Genomic DNA, 21,553 nt, shown 5'->3' with positions numbered 1-21,553 from the left:
CGTGGCCACATAGATGAGGTTATCCAAATGGAGATGCTCACATCATAGGCCGGTAGGACCGAGAAGTTCTGCAAGGCACCGACATCTGTGTTTGAAGAGCTAACTTCACGGCATTTGTTGACCTTTGTGACGGATGCGTACAGGAAAATTTGGTTAGTAGAACTCCTCGGCTTTACTATATGGGGTCTCCGTCATTTTGCTGCATGGCAATGTCAGCCGAAGAGAGTATGTAGGATGAGGGAACAGGGAATGTTACAGGATGATATTGACCTCTTCCACTTTGGAGATCGAAAAGGAAGATAGAACAGAATTTATAGAATTTCTGATCCGGAAACTGTAGCCTTCCTTGAGGCTATATGACACTCAGTGGTCATGGGCTCAATTCAAACGGTCCGATATAGGTATCTGCATGATGCCAGCAGATATAGTGGAAGATTTGGAGTCAAGTATGGTGCCGATATTAGATCCTATACTCGCAGTGTCCTATCCCTGTAGTACTGTATGTAGTAGGACGCTTCGGCGGTACCATGAGCCATAAAACGGTCAGACGCTATAGGGTGGTAGTTGTCTAGCAACAACGACGAAGGGTAAACCGTGCGCCCTGGCCAGCGGTGCGGGGTCCTGTGGCGTGCGTGTCGCGGGATGAGGCCATTCCCGTTGAAGTCGAGGGGGAATCTTCTTTCAGTCGGGTGTTGAACAGGTCCTATACATTATATCCCCGAGTGGTACCTAGGTAGTTAGTAGTCTTTACCAATAATAGATAGTAACTAGTAATAGGACGTTATCTCACTCTGTCTTGTCTTCGTACATGTGACATAGTAGAAGCCACGTGGGAGTTGAGAGTTAATACCTTGAACATCAGCACAGAGTCGAAGCCGATGCTAACGGTGCAATAGAAAGATGAGCAGATGCGGGCGAAGAAAGGTGGTCATAGCCCAAACCAACGCCAAGTAGATGTATGACGTTACCAGCCCTCAGTCAGGTTGTCGTCCTTCAGGCGACTCGGTATAATATATAATTTCACTTTCCTGCTATGTTTATAGGTAGTATTGAGCTATTGGGTGTAGTAAATTTGCAGCAAGAGTGACGAGAGAGAAGAGCGATTCTGATTCTCTGAGAAACTGAGGCCACTAATAACTAGTTAACGTAATCCACTAGCGAGCTGGCCACACTAGCGAGCTAGCCACCCTACAAAAAACGCGTCCATGAATTAGCACTTAGTCAATTAAACTATCTACCATGCCACCAATTCGCTCCCAATCCTCCAAAGAATCAACTGAGCAAGAGGGCAGGATCTTATTAGCTATCAAAGCTTTTAAAAATAAAGAAATCTCTTCAATTCGTGAAACTACGCGCCGTTTCAAAATCCCCCGTTCAACCCTTTCTTCACGTCTTACCGGAATACAACACCGCGCGAATTGTCGCGTAAATTCGTGTAAACTAACAGAAATTGAAGAAGAATCTCTTCAAAAATGGATTCTCTCTATAGATTCCCGGGGATCAGCTCCCCGGCCGTCTATAGTACGAGAAATAGCGAATCTTCTCCTTAAAAAGCGTGGCACTACCCCAGTTCTTTCGGTCGGCGAAAATTGGGTGACGAAGTATATAAAAAGGCATCCTCTCCTATCCTCCCGGTTTTCGAAACGGTATAACTACGAGCGTGCGAAATATAAGGATCTAAAAGTTATAAAGGACTAGTTTAATCTTATTTAAAAAACTATCCTACAATTTGGGATCTACCCGGACGACGTTTATAACTTTAATAAGACGGGTTTTGCTATAGGATTGATAGCGACTACGAAGGTTATTACGAGAAGCGAATACTACGGTCGGCGAGCACTTTTACAACCTAGAAATCGTGAATAGGTAACGGCTATCGAGTGTACGAATGCGGCTAGTTAGGCCCTTCCACTATATCTGATTTTTAAAGGCAAAGTCTTTATTAAATCTTAGTTCGATAGTCTTCCTTCCGACTAGCGTTTCGAAGTTAGTCCTAATAGCTAGACTACTAACGAAATTGGACTTCGCTAGCTTAAAAAGCTCTTTATTCCGACCACTTTTATACGGATAAAGGGGGTATATCGGCTTTTAATACTAGATAGCTATAGAAGCTATTTAACACCGAGGTTTGATAAAATTTGTGAAAAAAACCGGGTTATACTAATCTATATACCCCCGCATTTATCCTATCTTTTACAACCTCTAGATATAGGCTATTTTGCGGTATTAAAACGAGCCTATAGGAGACTAGTTGAATTCCGGATACGGTACAGATCCAATTATATAGATAAATTGGACTTCCTAGATTCCTATCCTACCGCACGAATAGAAGCTTTTAAACTAGAGATTGTTAAAAATAGCTTCTAATCTGCCGGTTTAGTCCCTTTCGCGCTAGAGAGAGTGATTTCGAAGCTTAATATTCGGCTTGCTACACTAACCCCCCCCCCCCCCTAGCCGGGGTAGTGATTGGGATCTAAAAACACCTTCAAACTGTAGGCAATTGGAAAAGCAAGCTTCCTCTATCAAAGTATTGCTTCGTACGAGATCAGGAAGTCCCCTAAGTCCGCTAAATTCCGCTATAAATCAGGTTTTAAAAGCTTGTCAAATGACGATACAATCCGCTACACTTCTAGAGAGAGAAGTGAGTGATTTACGCGGTGAAAACGAGAAGAAGAAGTAAAAGCGTGCTAGATCTGGGAAGTATCTATACGTAGAGAGCGGTCTCTCCGTGTAGGAAGTATCTGCGCTAATTACACAGCCGGTGGAAGCAGCTGAACCCGGTCCCGGTCAGCATGGTGAATCAGGTTTACAACCGCGTACAAAACCCCCCCGGGGGTGCGGAGTATGTAGGAAGCCAGGACATAGGAGAGAGACATGTCCAGATAGATGATGTTTTTTTAAAAATTTAATTTAATGGCGTTTTGGTTGAGATAAATGGATTTGAAATTAGTATGTTGGATAAAGTGGCCAGCTCGCTAGTGTAGCCAGCTCGCTAGTGGATTACGTTAGTTAACTATAACTAACTAGTTAGTTAACGTATTTCACAAGCGAGCCGGCCACACAAGCGAGCCGGCCACCCCACCCAAAACGCGTCTATATGTGATCCCAGAAGCCCAGTTCCTTATATAAACATGTCTTATGCCTTATTGGCCGGATCCATATGGACCCGTTTCTGCACTTATGTACACTATCGTTACCGTATTCTATAGTACTTAGCCGTTAGCAAAGCTAACTCAATAAAAACCATACGATCCTTTCCGAATCTCATCTGGTAGCATATCGGTATAGGCCACCTTCCACGGTGGCCTAGGGAGGCACGAGATAGCACCGTATACGTCTAGTAGGGCGAAAACGGTGCTAAACCCTCTCGTCCTATCCCGATAACGATCCTACGGACCTAGATACTAGGTAGGGAAGCTTATAAAACCTTATTTTCTCCTTCCTTTCCTCTACTCTCCCCTCCGGCTCTCTCGGCACACTAGATTCCGAGAACGAGGGGGAAGAACGGAAAAATATAAGAGATAATATCCTCTCTTAGACCCGGAGCGGGTCTATTAATAAAAAAAAAAAAAAAAAAAAAAACGCGTAATCTATAGAGAAATATAGATTTATAAGGACCTATATAGCCGGACGGAATCTTAGCCCCTAAGTGAATATATCGCTCTAAAGGAAACCTTAAATCTATAAACGTCCGTCCGAGAGAAATACCGATCTATACGGGAGTAGAGGTCCCGCTACCTAGTAAAATCTATATCTAGGCGCCGTTAAAAGATAGACGGCCTCCTAACCTAATAAGAGGAATATAGAACTTATTATTTACTTCCTCTAAGAAAGAAAAGAACCCCCCTATCGCCCCCGCTAGGAAATAATAATATCTACGTAGCCCTCTTAAGGAAATACCGAAGCTAAATTTATAGCTAACCTCTCGGTAGAGGTTAATATAGCCCTTAACCTTCTAGAAGTAAAGGAACGAAATATCTTCTTATATATATATTCCACTATAGACCCCTAGTAGGTTAATCCCTTAGTCGAACGGGCTATAAATAGGGCTTAGGCCCTCTAGGCGGAGCGATCTAAAACCGAACGGCTTATAGCGGCCTTTAGTATAGCTATAAACCTATCCTATAGGTTAGACCTCCCTTCTAGGGGAGAATAGCCGCTACCGAATACCTCTAAGAAACCTCTATTATCTATAGCTATAATCTTTTAAGCTATAGATAAGGATACCTATAAGAGGTTCCTAAACGACTTATAGGCAATTACTAATTATAATAGCGCTATCCTTAACGACGCCGCCTATAAATAGACGCGCGACTACGATCGATACTTCTTAGAGCTAGTAAAGCTTACCGGTTATAACTCTCCTAATAAGGTAAAGATACTATATACCTCTAGGAAGCTCGTAAAGGTCGCCTAGTAGCGTCTAGAATAGCGCGAGCGATAATATAACTTACTTAGTATAGATAACTTCCTAATATAGGCTATATTTAAGGAATAGCTTAAATAGGAATTTATAGAGTACCTATCTATAGAGAAACTCTATAAGCGCTATAAAACGCTTAAATAAGGGAACTAATCTATATAAGAGTACGCCGTAAATCTCTAGTAGGTTATATCCGACCTTAATTAGGATATTCCGGACCTAATATTAATCTAGCGATTTGTTACTAGTACAAAAGCTACCTACTACGCTAAATAGGCTAAAAAACGAGACTAGCCTAAAACGATTAAGGATATTATCTTCTATTTCGTTTAGTATAAGTAAGGGCGGGTTATCGCCCGGAGATATAAAAGGTCTTTAGCGAGATACCTAGACGCTATAGATATTAATACTATTATTAGCTCTATAGAGGCTTATACTATATAGGGCCTACTACCGTTTAAAGAGACCCGAGAATATTATAACTATAGGAAACGGGGGTACCTAGCCCGTTTCTATTAGAAGCCGAAGACCGAGGAGATAAAACGGAAGTAAAAGGCGGTATATAAATAATCCCGCTAACCTATAAAAAACTAGTATAGCTATATAATATAGAAGCCCTCGTCGGCCGCCTATAATAGGCTCCTATACTACCGTTATTTAATATAGATAATATCCTCGACCCTTATTACCCTATAAACTCCTATAAACGGGCCTAAACGGAGCCCCCTCCGCTATCTTAGTAGGGGCGGAGGGAAAGACCCCTATATCTATCCGCGTCCTTAAACGTCCTTACTAACTCCCTAACGTTTTACTAGGGAAAGATCTATATAGGAGACGCCGACCTAATATCTATCTATATACTCCTAGATAGCGGAGTAAGCGATATATTCGTCTCCCTATAGGTCCTCGGGAAGTTAGATAGATAGATCTAGGTATAAAAACCTAAGACCCTATTACTAGTTACTATCGTAAATAGCGAGCGGCTAGAAACGAGTGGTTATACTATCCTTCTAGTTAAGGTCGGAAACTAGATAGAATAGATTAAAGCCTAGATCCTCCTAACCGAGTACGATATAATCCTTAGCCGAGATTTCCTCTAGGTAGAAAACCTATATATCGACTAGCGTATATCTATTATAACCTTTATAGATTATAACTATTATATATACACTATTTACCCTATAAATAACGCCCGCGTTATTATAAGAGGAAGTATATACTTTAATATAATATCGGCTAAATAAATACGCCGACTCCTCTAGAAATTAGGGAGCGAAGCCTACCTTTTTATAGTCTATCTAACTTATCGCGGATATAAGAACGAAGAACTAGGGCTATCTAAGAGCGACGACCCTAGAATTTAGCAGATCCTTATAAGATATAAAGATCTTTTCCGAGCGGAATTACCTACTATACTTCCCTTAGAACGTAATATAGCGTATAAAATCGATATAGGAATATATACACCTATTAATATTAACGTGTATAGACTCTCCTCCGAGAAGCTCGATAAGTAAGCTAGATAAATCGAAGATCTTATTAAAAAGGGCTTAATCCGCGAGTCTAATAGCGTATAGGGCTTCTTAGTCGTTTTCGCCTAGAAACCGAATAGAAAGTAGCGAATATATATCGACTATCGAGCCCTAAATAATATAATAGTAAAGAATAGATACCCCCTCCCGCGAATCTAAAAGTTATTAGATATTATCGGGAATATATAGATCCTCTCTAAGATCGACCTTATAGCCGGATATTAGTAGATCTATATAGGGGAGGGTTCTATCGAGAAAATAGTATTTAATACCGTCTAGAGAAAATACGAATAGCTCGCTATACCGTTTAGACTATATAACGCGCCTACTACCTTCTAATCTATCGTTAATAAAACGCTATAGCCCCTCTTTAGCTATAATATAGTAGTATATCTCGATAATATCCTTATCTTTTTAGCCACACTTAATAAGTACCGGAAATATATAGAAGAAGTCCTAGCGCTCTTATAGAAGTAATAACTATATACGTTACCGACTAAGTGTACGTTCGCGACCTAGGAACTAGAGTTTTATAGTTATATCGTTAGAAATAGAACGATATAGCCTCTCTCGGCTAAAGTCGAAGCTATATAGGCCTAGCCGCGACTAAAAACTATCTATAACGTCTATTAGTTCCTCGGCTTAGCTACTTATTACTATCGATTTATTTATAACTTTTTAAAGGTATATATACCACTCTATAAGCTCTTAAAAGAAAGTGATAGTACACTTCGTAAATAACGTTTCCGCCCTATTACCTAGATAGAAGTCTATAAAAGCGCCTTTCGGAAGGTAAAGGACCTCCTTACTTCCGCCTTAGTCCTTAAATAACCCGACCGGAACCGACTATATATTATCGAAATAGATACCTTCGAATAGGCCCTCGGTATAGTCCTTATATAGGAGGACGATAATAGAAAACTCTATCTAGTAGTATATAATAAGCGGAAGCTATATAGCGCCGAGCTAAACTACCCTATATACGAGAAAGAGTTACTAGCTATTAAAGAAGCTATCTATATATAGGATAGGTATATTAATAGAGACCGGTTCGAGACTATTATTATTACCGATAATACGTCCCTATAATACCTAAATACTATAAGGGAGTATAGTAAGCGCCTCGCGCGGTAGATCGCCGAATTCTAGTAGTATTAGCTATCTATTTAATACTAAAAGGGCTCGGAGAATATTATAGCGGATACTATTAGCCGCCGGCTAGACCTAGTCGGAACTACCTAAGCTAATATAAGCCTCGAGAGGCCTATTAGAGATAGATACTTTACGCTTATAACGATAGTGTATAGTATCCCTAAAGAAGAGTAGCTCGCGGCTATAATCTAGCTCTTATAAGATAGTATAGAGCCGGAGGACCCGACTATCCAAAAGGCTATAAAGAAATATACCGACCGACTTAGCTTATAAAATACTAATATATTCGCGCGGGCTCCTATAGAGGAAAACTAATAACTCGTTTTTACCTATAAAGATAGCGTTATCTCCTTATACCTAGATCCCCTATTTCGCTCTAAGCTACTCTAAAAGGCTTATTATAAGTTCGGCTACCTCGGCTTCCTAGGCCTTAACGGTATAATTAGGCCTCGGGGTTAGTGGCTATCGATCTAAGCGGATATAGAGGAGTCTATAAAGAATTACCTAAATTACTAGGTTTTATAGGGCTCCTATAAAGACCTCGAACGGGAAGCTATATAATATATAGTAATAAGCGGTATCCGCCTATTCGAGCGTTAGGGAATCGACCTTATCGGCCCCCTCCTAACGATACCGAATAGGAACCGATAGATTATTATAGCGATCGACTATATAACTAGCTAGCCGGTCGCCTATATAGTCCTAGATATAACTAAAGAGACGTTTATAGAATTTTTATTCCGCGATATATATATATACTATAGTATATTTAATAAACTACTCTCGGATAACGGTACTAACCTTTTATCGGGAGCCGTATAACACTTTATAAGTTAACTAAGAGCCTATTATCGTACGATAATACCCTACTATCCCTATACTAATAGTAAGATAGAGAATTTTAATAGCCTTATTAGTCGTATACTTATAAAATACCTTATAGATAAGCCTATAAGACTTTAGGACGAATATCTTATAAAAGCGCTATTCGCCGCCTATATATAGGAGCACGCTATCACTCGAAAGAGCCCCTACTTCCTAGTCTATAGTATATATCCCTATATTATCGCGGATAGAGGTAAGCCGCCGGACGCCTAGGAAAGAACTAACTAGGATAAGTAAATCTAGTAGCTTATAGACGCCCGCTCGAAGGTAAACGAGCTTCTACTTATCTATACTATCCGGAAATAAAAGATCTAAGACTTAGTAGTTACTAAGACTAGCTTTAAGGCCGGTAACTAGGTCCTAGTACGAAATAAAGTAAAATAGAAATTTAAGAGTATATAGTTTAGTCTATATAAGGTCGTATACGCCTACCTATTAGGAATATACACCCTTACCGAACTAAATAGACGTGTTCTCCGGAACCTTATTAATAGTGCGAGGCTAATAGATATAAACGTCGGCGATAATCCTAGCTTATAGGTATCGCCGGCCGGCTAGTTAGCTCTACGTTAAGCCGGTTAAAAGATTAGCCGCCTAGAAGAACTCTATAAAATCCTCGATAAGGTAGAACCCCCTCCGCCGATATATATAGACCTCTCTATATTTATAAGGGAGGAATAGTAGGAATTTAGGCGCTTAGGAGCCCGTATAGAATTCCTAGAGGAGGAAGTTATAGCTAAACGTATTATTGTAAAAACGCGAGTAGCCGCGCGTAAGAGATAGACGAAAACTATTAATAAGGCACTAGAGTAGGGCCCGCTAGGTGCTAACGAGTAGGATATAGAAGTAAACGACTACAAATCCGAGGATTTTAAATAGGATAAATCCGATAGGTATAAATCGGCTAAGGACGCTTATTATAAGCCTAAATAAGGCTTAAGCCGAACCTTATACCCTTTCGTAGTTATTATTCTACCCCTATCTAAAGAAATCTAAGAGCTTACGGCTATAAGAAGCTAGGTATTAAAAGATTTATTATATTTCCGGTAATAACACCGAAGGAGTCGCCTATAGAGGACTAGACTCGAAGAAAAACGAATCGTATTACCGGCCTTAGGAACGCCGAAGGAGCCGCCTAGAAGGGGTAGGACTTAATAGAAACTATCGCTAAACCGCGCGAATAGAGGTATAAGGCCTTAATAAAAACTAATATAAGTAGAAAGAGGGTATAAGGCCCGAAAACTAACTATAAGGATCCGTCTACCTTATCTTTAATAGTTTAGAATATCACTAGAGTCCGAACTACCGTCCTCGGACCTATCACCTTCCGCTTTAGTAATATCACCCTCCTTTAGCTAACCCTTCTTAAGCCCTAGATCCTATATAGCGGTATAATTATACCGGACGCGCTTACGCACTTCCTAGAGACGTTTGTAAACGTTATAGAACTATAGCTTATCCTCTATATAGTAGATATTAGGCTAGTCTAAGGGAGTCGCGTATATTATACTATCGAAAGCCGGACCGGAGCGGGGTGTGGTATATATAGTATTAGGAGGATTAGGTATATCCTTAGTACGCTTTTTCTTCTAACTACCCTTATCTTTACCGCTAGGGGCGTTACTAGCCGTACGTTTCTTTATAGACTTAGAGGGAGTGGTAATAGCACTACCGGCTTTAGCTAGACTAGCGGAAGCCGGGATAGCTTTACCTTTACCCTTATCCTTAGCGGGAGGTATAGTAATAGGATTAATAGGAGCCTTACTAGGACTAATAGCTCGTCCCTTCTCCTTACTAGCCTTTTTCTTACCTATATAAGGAGGTCTATTAGTATAAACGAGTATATTCGGGGCCTTAAGTAAGATACTATCGGGCTAGAAGCGGCGAACGAGGTTATATATCTAGAACGGAGTCTTATAGTTATTATCGGGATTATTAGTAAGATCGCCGATTAGGCCTAGAAGACGTTAGAAAAGAAACGAAGATAAAACTATCCGAAAAGGTACTTATAAAGGGTATATTTATTAGCCGTACTAGACTATTAGTAATAAGTATACGATAACGACTACTAGAAACCTAACCTAGCGAGGAAAACGATCCGGTAAAAGGAAAACGGACTATTACCTTTCTTATAAGACGCGTAAGCTTTATTTAAAGGGGCTTTATAGCTAATTATTTAGCCTAGGGCTATATATATATTTATAACCGAGGATACTATATAGTCCTTAGTGATACGCTAATCGACTCTAGTACGCTTAGGGTCTATATAGTACTATAATTAGTCCTACGAACTCTTCGAGAGAAGTATAAAGAGAGGTATCCTAGTAGCGTCTACTCCTTTACCTAAAACGAAGTAGTTAGCCCTTAAACGGGTATAGTTAGAGTAGGGAAAACTTACTAGCGTCGGTTTAGGCCTATAAATAAATAGTAGCGGCCGGGATAGGAAGTAGAATATATAACTAACTTCTATCGCCGCTATAGTTAGTAATAACCGGAGTAGTAACTATACCTCTAGCACCTTTACCTATACCCGCGGGTCCGGCTATAACCGTACCTACTCCTACGCTACTATTATTACCTCCTACGCTACTATTACCGCTAGCTATACCGCTATTACTACCGGCCGCGCTACTATTACTATCACTATCACTATCGCTATTACTATCACTATCGCCGCCTATACCTCCGAGAGCTTTAAGAGAGCTTAGGGGAGAGGGAAACTTATTAAAAACGCCTAATTACTTCTAGGCGGCTATCTAACTAGCTTAATAGAAGTTATCGCCTCGGTATCCTTCCTCTAGGAGGTTTATAAAAACGAGACTTACCTTACTAATATCGACCTTACCGGACTTAGTTACCTTAGTGTTCCCTAGGGTTACGTATAGCTCTCTCGCCTACCGCTCGATCCGCGCGGCCTCGGTTAGCTCTACGTCCTAGGGTCCCGGCTCCGCGTTATAGTACTTATAAAAAATAAGTGATATACGCCTAGGCTTAGTATCTATAGGCTTAATAGAACCCCGCGCGGTAGTAGTGAAACTTCTAGTAGTCCCTAAGGACTCGCTAAGGCGCTTATAAAGACTTCGACGAAATATCTTCGATATAAAAGCGTTTATATAGATAAGAATCGATAAAAATTAATAAGAAAGGGGGATAAAAGGGGGTAAAAGTAGGGTAGTAAAGAAAGGAAGAGAGTAGAAGTGAAGCTATATAGGAAATACTACACTATCTCAAAGTGGGAGGGCCCTTTTATTTATAAAGTCGGAAGTGAGAGTCCTTTAGGTAACCTATAGACACTAATAGGTGGAGTCTATACCTTAGAAGCACCCTCTTTTATCTAAACGCCTCTTAGATCTCCCTTTAATAACCGCTAGTAAGCTAATTTTACACCCTCGCTACCTATTTTAGGCTCCTATCGAAGACCCCGAGTCTTATAAAGGCTTAAAAACCTTTATTACTACTATTCTTAGAGACTTACTAACGTATTTCCTTTATTTATACCCCTATATACCTACACTACCTTTAACGAATTCGATTTTATACGTACGGTTATTAACGATACCTTTCCGGGATCTAGGGGGAGTTTTTGAGCTCCCTCACGTGACCTTCGGGAAACGGAGGACCGTTTTCCTATTCGGTTAGGGAGGATATAATCCTAGAAGCCTAGTTCCTTATATAAACATATCTTATGCCTTATTAGCCGGATCTATATAGACCCGTTTCTGCACTTATATACACTATCGTTACCGTATTCCATAGTACTTAGCCATTGGCAAAGCTAACTCAATAAAAACCATGCGATCCTTTCCGAATCTCATATATATTAGCACTTAGTTAATTCAACCACCCGCTATACCACCAATTCGCTCTCAATCCTCTAAAAATTCAATAGAGAAGGAGGGTAGGATCTTATTAGCTATCTAGGCTTTTAAAAATCAAAAAATCTCTTCTATTCGTGAACTAGCGCGCTATTACAAGATACCACGTTTAACACTTTAAGACCGACTAAACGGCCACTAAAGCCGCGCGATTTCTCGCGCCAATTCGTATAAACTAACAGAAATTGAAGAGGAATCTCTTAAAAAATAGATTCTCTCTATAGATCGACGTGGAGTAGCCCCCCGGCCTTCTATAGTACGAGAAATAGCGAACCTTCTTCTTAAAAAGCGCGGAACTACCCCGGTTATTTCTATTAGCGAAAACTAGGTGACGAACTATATAAAACGACGTCCTCTTCTATCCTCTCGGTTTTCGAAACGGTATAACTACGAGCGTACGAAATACGAAGACCCGAAGGTTATTAGGGAGTGGTTTAATCTTATTTAAAAAACTATCCTTTAATTTAGGATCGACCCCGATAATATTTATAACTTTAATAAGACTAGTTTTACGATAGGGTTAATAGTAACCGCGAAGGTTATAATAAGGAGTGAATACTATAGTCGGCGAGCACTTTTATAGCCTAGAAATCGAGAATAGGTGACTATTATCGAGTGTACGAATGCTACTAGCTAGGCCCTCCCGCTATATATAATTTTTAAAGGTAAAGTCTTTATTAAATCCTAGTTCGATAGCCTCCCGGAGGACTAGAGATTTAAGGTTAGTCCTAATAGATAGACCTCTAATAAAATTGGACTTCGCTAGCTTAAAAAGCTCTTTATTCCTACTACTTCTTCGCGTACGAAGGGGGCGTATCGGCTTTTAATACTCGATAGCTATAGAAGTTATTTAACCCCGAGATTCGATAAAATCTATAAAGAGAATAAAATCATATTAATCTATATACCTCCGTATTCCTCTTATCTTTTATAGCCTCTCGATATCGGCTATTTTACGGTGTTAAAACGCTCGTATAGCCGGATAGTTAAAATAAAAATACGGAACGGAATCAATTATATCGATAAACTTAATTTCCTCGAAGTATATCCTCTTATACGAATTAAAGCTTTTAAATTAGAGACTATCAAAAATAGCTTTCGATCTATAGGTTTAATACCTTTTATACCGGAGATAGTGATTTTAAAGCTTAATATTCGGCTTCGAACCCCTACCCCCCCCTCTAGCTAGGGTAGTGATTAGGATCTAAAAACGCCCTCGAACTATATCTAGTTATAAAAGCAAGCTTTGTCAATTAAAGTATTGCTTCGTATAAGATTAAGAAGCCCCCCGAGCCCGCTTAATTCCGCTATAAACTAGGTTTTAAAAGCCTACTAGATTATAATACAATCCGCTATATTACTCGAGAAAGAAGTGAGCGATTTACGCGCTAAAAATGAGAAGAAAAAGCAAAAGCGAACTCGATCTATAAGGACTATAGTCCACAAAGGGGATCTCTTAGTTTAGGATATTCGTAAGCTACGTTCGGAGCCATTTAAGGCCTAAGTAGCGCGTATTAATAACTATCGTGAGTAGGTTTCGGAAGGTTTAAGACCGCCCCCCTAGGCCGGACGAGCATGTGGAATATATAGGAAGCTAGGGCATAGAAGAGAAACATGCCCAGATAGATGATGATTTTAGTTTATTTAATTTAATGGCGTTTTGGTTGAGATAAATGCATTTGAAATTAGTATGTTGGGTGGGGTGGCCGGCTCGCTTGTGTGGCCGGCTCGCTTGTGAAATACGTTAACTACCTATGTCCAACCTGAAAGACAAGGCATCAAGACAAACAACGGGCCTGGGGAAGGACCTGCATGGGGGACAATGGGGTCAAGCAGTCATTCCGGAATCAGAGAATGTCGTGAATACCCATGTAAACGCAAATCCAGAGCTTGTCTTATCACCAGCAGATTCATCTGCACCTGGCGACACCTGAAAGCCCTCGAGATCGTTCGGCAGCCTCGAAGCTCCCAAATCCCGAGATTCCCGTTGTTGGTTGGAGACGTTCTCAATGAGACGTTGTTGGTGAAAAAGGCAACCAGCCTTGGTTCGGTTAGGCCATAGTGTCCTCATGACGGCATTTGTTGCGAGGAGGGCCGAGCGGGTTCCTCTTGGGCAGAGAAGTGCAGGATATATCCATCCCTGGTATCCTGAAGGGAAGGACCTCGACCTCGTGAGATGAGATGAGCGTGGTGACTCACCTCCACCGGTGGCCCACGGGTAAGCAGTCTGGGCAGAGCGGAGTAATAGGTTTGTTGACGACACTGTCAAACGAAGTCTAGGATCACTTTGGGTCTCATCATCATGTGAGTAATCTCTGATGAATGTCGATTTACCTCGTCAGCTTAGGTGAGACATAGTGCCAGAAGATGTGGAAGACCACTCTAGTGGCCATGGCACATCCGCCAAAGAATGGGCAACCTTGGAAGGAAGGCTGTACCTGGAGAAGATGAGGGATGAAGAAAGAATGGGTCAGGGGATCAAAAGTGAGGAAAGAGCTAACGACAGCGAGGAATGAAAGAGGTAGGTACGAAACAAACTACAGAAGTTACGTTCCAGTTATTCAATGTTTATACCTCTACAGCAACCAATATGGCTGCATGTGATATTGAAAGAAGTATATGAGCTACCTATGCTGTGATAGTATGACACAGCATTCATGCATTTTCTTATCATCGGCCTGCGGCGATAGCAAAAGTCAAGGCGACTCTTCACCCAACCCAAACATTCTGATAGAATTGTTCCACGCACTGGAGAGGAAAAAGGAGTTAGCATGGAGCCGAGTATCGGAACGAGTCGACGAAATCTTACGCTTCGCAAACTTCCTCCACGGTGATACCCTTGACGCTAGCAATAACATGAGCAACACGAGCGATGGCAACAGGCTCATTCCGGCCCTTCACCATGCACCCCTTCTGCCATTTCTCCTTCTTCACGGCCTTGGGCAGATCCGGTGCACCGTTTAGGTGCTTTGCAGATGCATGAGAAGGGCGAATTTCGCACTAGGAGAAAGGTTAGTCATGATCCGGCCAAAGCTCAGAGCAAAGTACATACCCATGGCCCATCAGTTTCGATTTGGAGCCGATCGAGTGGAATAGCTTTGACAACCTCCAGGTTCTCCTCGGTCTTCATACTACACCCGTTGACACCGACGTCAAGACCCAGCGCGATCATCCGGTTCATTTCATCCATTGTCCCCGTGAAGCTGTGCACAAGTCCCCGCTTGGGAAGCTTGGCAAGCCTTGGGGCAAGGAGTCTCTCAAAGTCCTCGCTTGCAGCTCTGGAGTGGAGGAATAAGGGGAGCTGAATCTCAACAGCCAGGTCCAGTTGGGCCTCGAAATACTTGAGCTGAGGTTCCTTTGGGCTCAGGAACAGTCGGTCATAATCAAGGCCGATTTCGCCGAATGCGACAGCATGACCGGATTGTGTGGATTCAATTGCCAGAGCGCGGAGTTCCTCCAGCATTTTTGAGGGACCGCCTGGGTATTCGTCGAAGAGCTTTGCTTGGCATGGATGTACTCCAACGGTTGCATAACAAAAGCCCGCTGCAGAATCCGCTGTTAGTAGACAAAGGGAAAGTCCTGGCAAGTTCGAAACTGACGGTATTTGCTGGCGACATTAACAGCGTGCTTCGATTCTACGAGATCTGAGCCGGTCACCATAAACTTTGAGCAGCCTACATCGCGAGCACGCTGGACGACGTCATCGAGGTCGTCTTCGTGGGCCTGCTTTCCATGATATTCACCGCGGAAAACGGGATCACTCAAGTTGATACCGATCTATGATTTCGCAGTTAGCCAAGAGTTGCATAGCCTCTCGATGGTGGGCTGTTAAGAAAAGGCGACACACATCAACATATCGGAGAGGCTTAGGTTCGGTCATATCTGGTGTGGTCTGTTGTCTTCCAGTTGTGGAGACTGTCTTGGGACTCCCAGCAGATATGGAATTTACAGGGGACAGACCCGCCGAGCTGTAACTCTTATGAAAACCTACGAAATGAGTCAGCTTAAGCTTTTCAAAGACCACCCAGCCTTTGCATCACTGGACTAGTTGATAAGTCTATATCTGGACACGGGACAGACCTAACGAGACAGGTCTATATATGCCTGTTGACCGCACACTCGAAGTGATATTGCGGCGGAAAAGTCTCAAAGCACAACTGACGGTAGAGTTTATTCGCATCAGATGGTTCGACTAGAGATCCTTGTTATTGTGTCGTTGAAATGCCCCAGTTCCTCTGTCGAGACAAATGTGTGTTGACTCACGGTCGGAAAATGTTCAGCCACACTAGGGCTGAGGCTTAGTTACACTGTGGCTGGTGGTAGTTGATGCCTGAAAGTCCAGGCGGCTTTATTCAGGGACCAGGGACCCACTCGGAGGGAAATCCGTGGTCCCCTCGGTGCCTCGCCGACTTGCGACACCTCGGAATCCTCGGAATCTGGATGTTTTCAAATTGGAGTCATTCGGAACTCAGATTAAAATCCAGTTTTCTGTGCTGCTTATTATGAATTCGATTGGTCTTTGGCCTTTTGTACGACAAATGTGTGTGGGGTTAAGCGGGACTACATGGTAAACAGGTTGACTGGCAATCTAGAAGGCCGGATAATCCTGAAGACAAGCAAGACCAAGAGTTCAAAAATAGAAGCTCCAATACAACACACAGCACTCCGTACAGAAGCTGGATGCTTGAACAGGAAGGTCGGGGGACTTTAGTCGGTGCAATCCGGGGTAAGTCCGGGGCCATTGCCGAGCGCCATCCCCGCCCTTGCTGAGTATTTAGCTGGCCGTGGCTGGCTGTTTCGATTCTACCTCCACCTCATTAAGCCTCCTTCACAATTCCACATACAGGCCCCGCGTGATTAAGTATCGGTCTCGATTTCTTCCTAGCTAATCCAAGAACCCGCACGCTTACACCGTCTGACAGCAATGGCAGACCAAAGACTCCTGTCTGCCCGACAGATCTCAGAGCATAAAACACCCAACGACTGCTGGGTTGTGGTTGACAAGCAGGTGTGGGATGTGACCGACTTTTTGGAAGAGCATCCTGGAGGATCCGCAAGTACGTCCACGGGTCCGACAAATCTATCATCTCAGGGCGATATCTAATCTATCTCGCGAATAGTTATCCTTAAGCACGCAGGAAGAGATGCAACGGAGGCCTATTCAGAAGTCCACGCACCTAGCGTAATGAAGAACAATCTCGACCCGGAGAAGTTTAAGGGCGTCCTCGACGAGTCTACAATTGACGCCGAATGGGCTAAACCACCACCGGGACAGAGTCCCAAGGTGGTACTGGAAAACGAAAAACCGCCGTTGGATACGTTGATTAACTCACACGATTTTGAGGTCGTGGCTTCTAAAACCGCCAGCAAGAAGACCTGGGCCTTCTACTCCAGCGCAGCTACGGATCTAATCACACGGAACGCCAATAAATCATGCTTTGACCGCATATGGTTCCGCCCACGAGTCCTAAGAAACGTCCGTTCGGTAGATGCTGGGACGAATATCCTCGGCGGGAGTTACAAGCTCCCACTGTTCGTGAGCCCGGCAGCAATGGCAAAGCTGATCCACCCGGACGGAGAGTGCGCCATTGCCAGAGCCTGCGCAAACAAAGGAATCATGCAAGGAGTGAGCTTATATAGTGTATTTTCATTGTCAGTCACTATGCTTACGTTCTGGATAGATATCAAACAACTCATCATACACGATGGAGGAGCTACGTACGTCAGCACCCTCAGCCGACTTCTTCTTCCAATTGTATGTCAACCGGGACCGAGCGAAGTCCGCCGCTCTGCTGCGCCAGTGTTCAGCGAATCCGAGCATCAAAGCTATTTTTGTTACTGTGGACGCCGCGTGGCCCGGCAAGCGCGAAGCCGATGAGCGCGTTAAGGCAGACGAGAGTCTATCAGTGCCCATGGCGCCGTCAAAGGCGCAGAACGACAAGAAAGGCGGCGGTCTCGGCCGCGTGATGGCTGGGTTCATCGATCCCGGGCTGACATGGGAGGATTTGAAATGGGTGAAACAGCACACGCACAAACCGGTGTGTCTGAAAGGCGTGATGTCGGCGGACGATGCGCTACTAGCCATGAAAGCGGGACTTGATGGTATATTGCTCAGCAATCACGGGGGTCGCAACCTAGATACCAGCCCGCCGTCGATTATCACGCTCCTGGAGATCCACAGACGCTGTCCGGAGGTCTTTGATCATATGGAGGTTTATGTGGACAGCGGCATTCGGCGTGGAACTGACATTCTTAAGGCGGTTTGTCTGGGCGCAACGGCCGTGGGAATGGGTCGGAGCATGCTTTTTGCTACCAATTATGGCCAGGAGGGAGTAGAGCATTTGATTGACAGTAAGTGATGGTTTGGTATCCTGCTTTTATAGTTTGCTGATTCATGTTTGTCGCAGTCATGCAAGATGAGCTGGAAACAGCTATGCGGAACATTGGCATCACATCCCTGGCGGAGGCGTCCCCTGATCTTGTGCACACTGGGGATGTCGACCACCTAGTTCCAGCGTCCCGCTCGCATCCGTACGCTCAGGCCATAGCTAAAGGACGGCGACTGGGGTCATCGAAACTTTGAATAAAAAAAAGGTTGGGTATGAGATATGTACATTTGTACTGGGATTGCTATGTCGGTTGACAAATCCCATAGCGTGGGGATGCGAGCCATGTAGGGCCATACAGTATGCTAGACCAGTTGCTCGACATAGTAGTAATTAGCGACCAATATACGGCATATTTACCTGCCTACCTACCAAGTCTAGAAATCAACAAAAAGCAATATCCCCCTCCAATCTAGGGGTAAAAGGGGAATTATTCAACCAATTCCCGCCAAGATTCATCGCCACTTCCCCAGGGCGGGCCCTTACAGCTATCGAATACTCCCGAGCCCCTGGTCACCAAAACAATAAGCATAGCCACTTATAACCTTGGAACCTTCCAAGGCAGGTCTGCTGACCTTGACATGATTTCGATCCGGACCTTCCGGGTTTAATAAGCGATTGCGGGGTGAGAAAAGCATAAATCCGAATTTGAAAACAGACACGTAGCATCATACGTAGTATGTTGTGGATGATCATGGACATCTACACATAATGACTTATACCGTGTAGCACAGAGAATAGGGAAAATGTGTACTCCGTACTCCGTACGTACTTTGTAGATCATTCGGAAGGCGGACCCAACTCCGGATCTCACCGCTCCACTTATTAAAGGACTAGTGTGACACTAACTTGCTGAGGTCTTGGAATATTATTCCTAAAATTAATTCGAGGTCCATCAGGTCATGGGATTCCTCAACAATCGAGGATCGGCGATCAAGCGGTATCCCCCAAAATTGAATGAAATTCCATATGTTTTGTGGCTTACGTGCCATCAGGCTGTGGTGCAGACCGACTCACCAGTCGAGAGAGAGAGAAGGGTGTGAGAGCGAATTGTAGGAGCCACTCACGATCAGGGGATTAGAAGGCGATATGCATAACGGAACCGTTGTGCATATATCTTCGAATCGGATAACTCTCCCCGTTTTTTTCACTTTCCCTAGGAGAATTCAATGAGGGGGGCCTACGTTGTCTAGAGTATGGGCAGGTTATAATTAAGTACTCCGTGACTATTCAACAGATTACCCCATTCTGCAGGAAGATACCCAATAATGGCCGATGTCTATAATGCTGGTGGTTATTTCATTGGATGATCATCCAAAAAAGACGTAATGATCACCGGTTTCAGGAGAGTCGGGAGAAGAGGGGTGAGATGGAATATTCAGAAGTACGGAGACAACCTTGGAAGTCGAGAATACATCATTTTCGGGGGGTAAGTGATGTACCGGGTACATCTTGTCACTCCGTGTTCTGGTGGGTACGGGGTAGCCCACAGTCCCGATGACTGGGTACCTGGTACTTACGCCGTAGATCTGTGTCTGGGAGAATTGTTGAACTCAGCACATAACTAGCACATGGGTAGTAGAAATGTATATATAGAGATCCTCGTTTCCCCTCTTGCCAGCTCATCCGCTGGAAAATTCTGTTTTAGCTTTCAAATCCGTGAAATCACCCACTGCTACCCTCTCAGTGTTGACGTGCTCTACTTTTTTTTTGGCTCGACACTATCGATAACGGTCCAGACCGCCAAGACGTGGACTCATAGCTCTCCCCAACCATTCCCAGCTCTATAAAGCTGCCTGTCCTCTTATATTTGCATACTCCCCTCATTTCTCACTTCCTCTTTTCCCTTATACTTGGAGACCTCTGCCCCTTAACTTCGCAATATAGCTCTATCTCAAAAAAGCTATACATCTATACACTTCACAATCACAATGACTGCTCCCCGTTCATCATCTCTCCGCGCTCTCCGTGCTCTCTCTCAACAGCCCGTGGCACCCTCTTCTCGCCGCTGCCTTCACATCACCGGAGTTCAGTCCGCTCAACCCGCCAACAACGGCGAGAAGACCCTCTCCAACCATGATGTCCTCCAATCCCGCGCCTTCAGCATCGCCATGCGCAGAATCAATGGCAGTGCATTCCCAGAGTATGTCCCACATTCCATCCAATACATCTACCCATGTCTCCATTCCAACCTATCAAAAAAAGTAACCCCCAAAACTAACACGCTCCAGCTCCTCTTCCTCACGCCAATTCAACACCTCCCGCGCCACAAAAGCCCTAAATGACACCTCAACCGTCGACTTCGTCTACATGCCCAACATGGCAGACCTCGACGCCGCCCCTCTGCAACGCGGCATCCAAGTCCCGGTCCTTCCCGAACTCCCCTCCATCCAAGGCCGCCAAACACCCACCGCCCCACCCATGAAGCCCCAGATCTACACCGTGTCCGGCACCGGCGCTGACGTCCCTGCTAGCGCCATGAGCGAGGTCGTCGATAACCACGCCATCGACCTGGACCCGTTCTCGCTTACCGAGGCCGTCGGCCGCTCACGTGTCGGCGAGGAGATCCAGCGCAGGTCAAATGGTTCTTCTGAGCCTGGCGTCATACGTGAGCTTTGGGCTGGGTTCCTTGATGATGTTATGGGTCCCAAGGAGAGTGTGCAGAGGAAGTAGAGTCTTTTGATTCCTGTCTCTTTGGTCCATCCTTGTTACCTTCCAGTCCCGTTGACGGGTCTGTGATGAAACGAATTCTCTTGTTGCTTGATACATTGTTCAGGCTTTATTTTGTCCTTTCCTGTTTGGTCATCGGACTGTTTTGAGATACTAGCGTTTTGATGTAATATCTTTCCCTTGGAGTGGATGTCTTCCTCCAGTGTCAGCCAGCCGATCGTTGGTTTTTTCCTCTTCTATCTTATTCCACTACGGCTCTGTCGAGTTGTGTCAATCAATTGAACATTACTATCCATACCATCTTTAACAAAAGCCTTGGCTTCTTCCATTGACGTCTCTTAGAAAGATCGCCCTGTTTGTGGTTCAATTCCGTCTAATACTCTAGTGGGATACAGTAAGTTCCTGAGGATAACAATCGAAACCGCAGTGACTCTTTCCGTGCATTCAGTCTGCCAAATTACTTCCAAACTATTGTCACAGATGACTCAATATCTCTCTGAAACAAACCCGAAAATTCCCATTTTTCGTTGTGCCGAGGCACTCGATCGATACCCACCATGATCTACAAAAGTAGATCCAGACTCCCGGGAACTCCTCCGTTAATCAAAGTGCACCGTTGACCCGAGGTCA

General features: G+C 43.7%; 4 protein-coding genes across 4 annotated transcripts; 2 read left to right on the top strand and 2 right to left on the bottom strand.

Annotated features, from left to right (window-relative positions):
• Positions 1 to 13,695: 13,695 nt before the first annotated feature.
• Positions 13,696 to 13,938, bottom strand: N7525_004531 (uncharacterized protein; the record flags this gene model as incomplete). Its single annotated transcript, XM_002565676.2, has 1 exon — positions 13,696 to 13,938. One exon carries the CDS (start codon positions 13,936 to 13,938, stop codon positions 13,696 to 13,698), a length of 243 nt encoding a protein of 80 aa, XP_002565722.2.
• Positions 13,939 to 14,563: 625 nt separating this feature from the next.
• Positions 14,564 to 16,047, bottom strand: N7525_004530 (3'-5'-exodeoxyribonuclease; the record flags this gene model as incomplete). The annotated part of the gene is made up of 6 exons (XM_002565677.2): positions 14,564 to 14,615; positions 14,677 to 14,867; positions 14,920 to 15,410; positions 15,467 to 15,644; positions 15,715 to 15,896; positions 15,948 to 16,047. 6 exons carry the CDS (start codon positions 16,045 to 16,047, stop codon positions 14,564 to 14,566), a joined length of 1,194 nt encoding a protein of 397 aa, XP_002565723.2.
• A 744-nt stretch (positions 16,048 to 16,791) lies between these two features.
• On the top strand, positions 16,792 to 18,450 carry N7525_004529 (FMN-dependent alpha-hydroxy acid dehydrogenase; the record flags this gene model as incomplete). The annotated part of the gene is made up of 4 exons (XM_002565678.1): positions 16,792 to 16,924; positions 16,988 to 17,493; positions 17,549 to 18,218; positions 18,275 to 18,450. 4 exons carry the CDS (start codon positions 16,792 to 16,794, stop codon positions 18,448 to 18,450), a joined length of 1,485 nt encoding a protein of 494 aa, XP_002565724.1.
• A 1,734-nt stretch (positions 18,451 to 20,184) lies between these two features.
• N7525_004528 (uncharacterized protein) lies at positions 20,185 to 20,926 on the top strand (the record flags this gene model as incomplete). The annotated part of the gene is made up of 2 exons (XM_002565679.1): positions 20,185 to 20,396; positions 20,485 to 20,926. The coding sequence occupies 2 exons, from the start codon at positions 20,185 to 20,187 to the stop codon at positions 20,924 to 20,926; spliced, it is 654 nt and encodes a 217-aa protein (XP_002565725.1).
• Positions 20,927 to 21,553: the final 627 nt, after the last annotated feature.

The sequence above is a fragment of the Penicillium rubens genome (assembly GCF_028828025.1).
Source record: "Penicillium rubens strain IBT 27055 chromosome Unknown utg000002l_segment0_segment0, whole genome shotgun sequence".
NCBI classification, from domain to species: Eukaryota; Fungi; Ascomycota; class Eurotiomycetes; order Eurotiales; family Aspergillaceae; genus Penicillium; species Penicillium rubens.
Note: the sequence above shows the minus strand (reverse complement) of the source record. Positions and strands in the feature narration are given on the sequence as shown.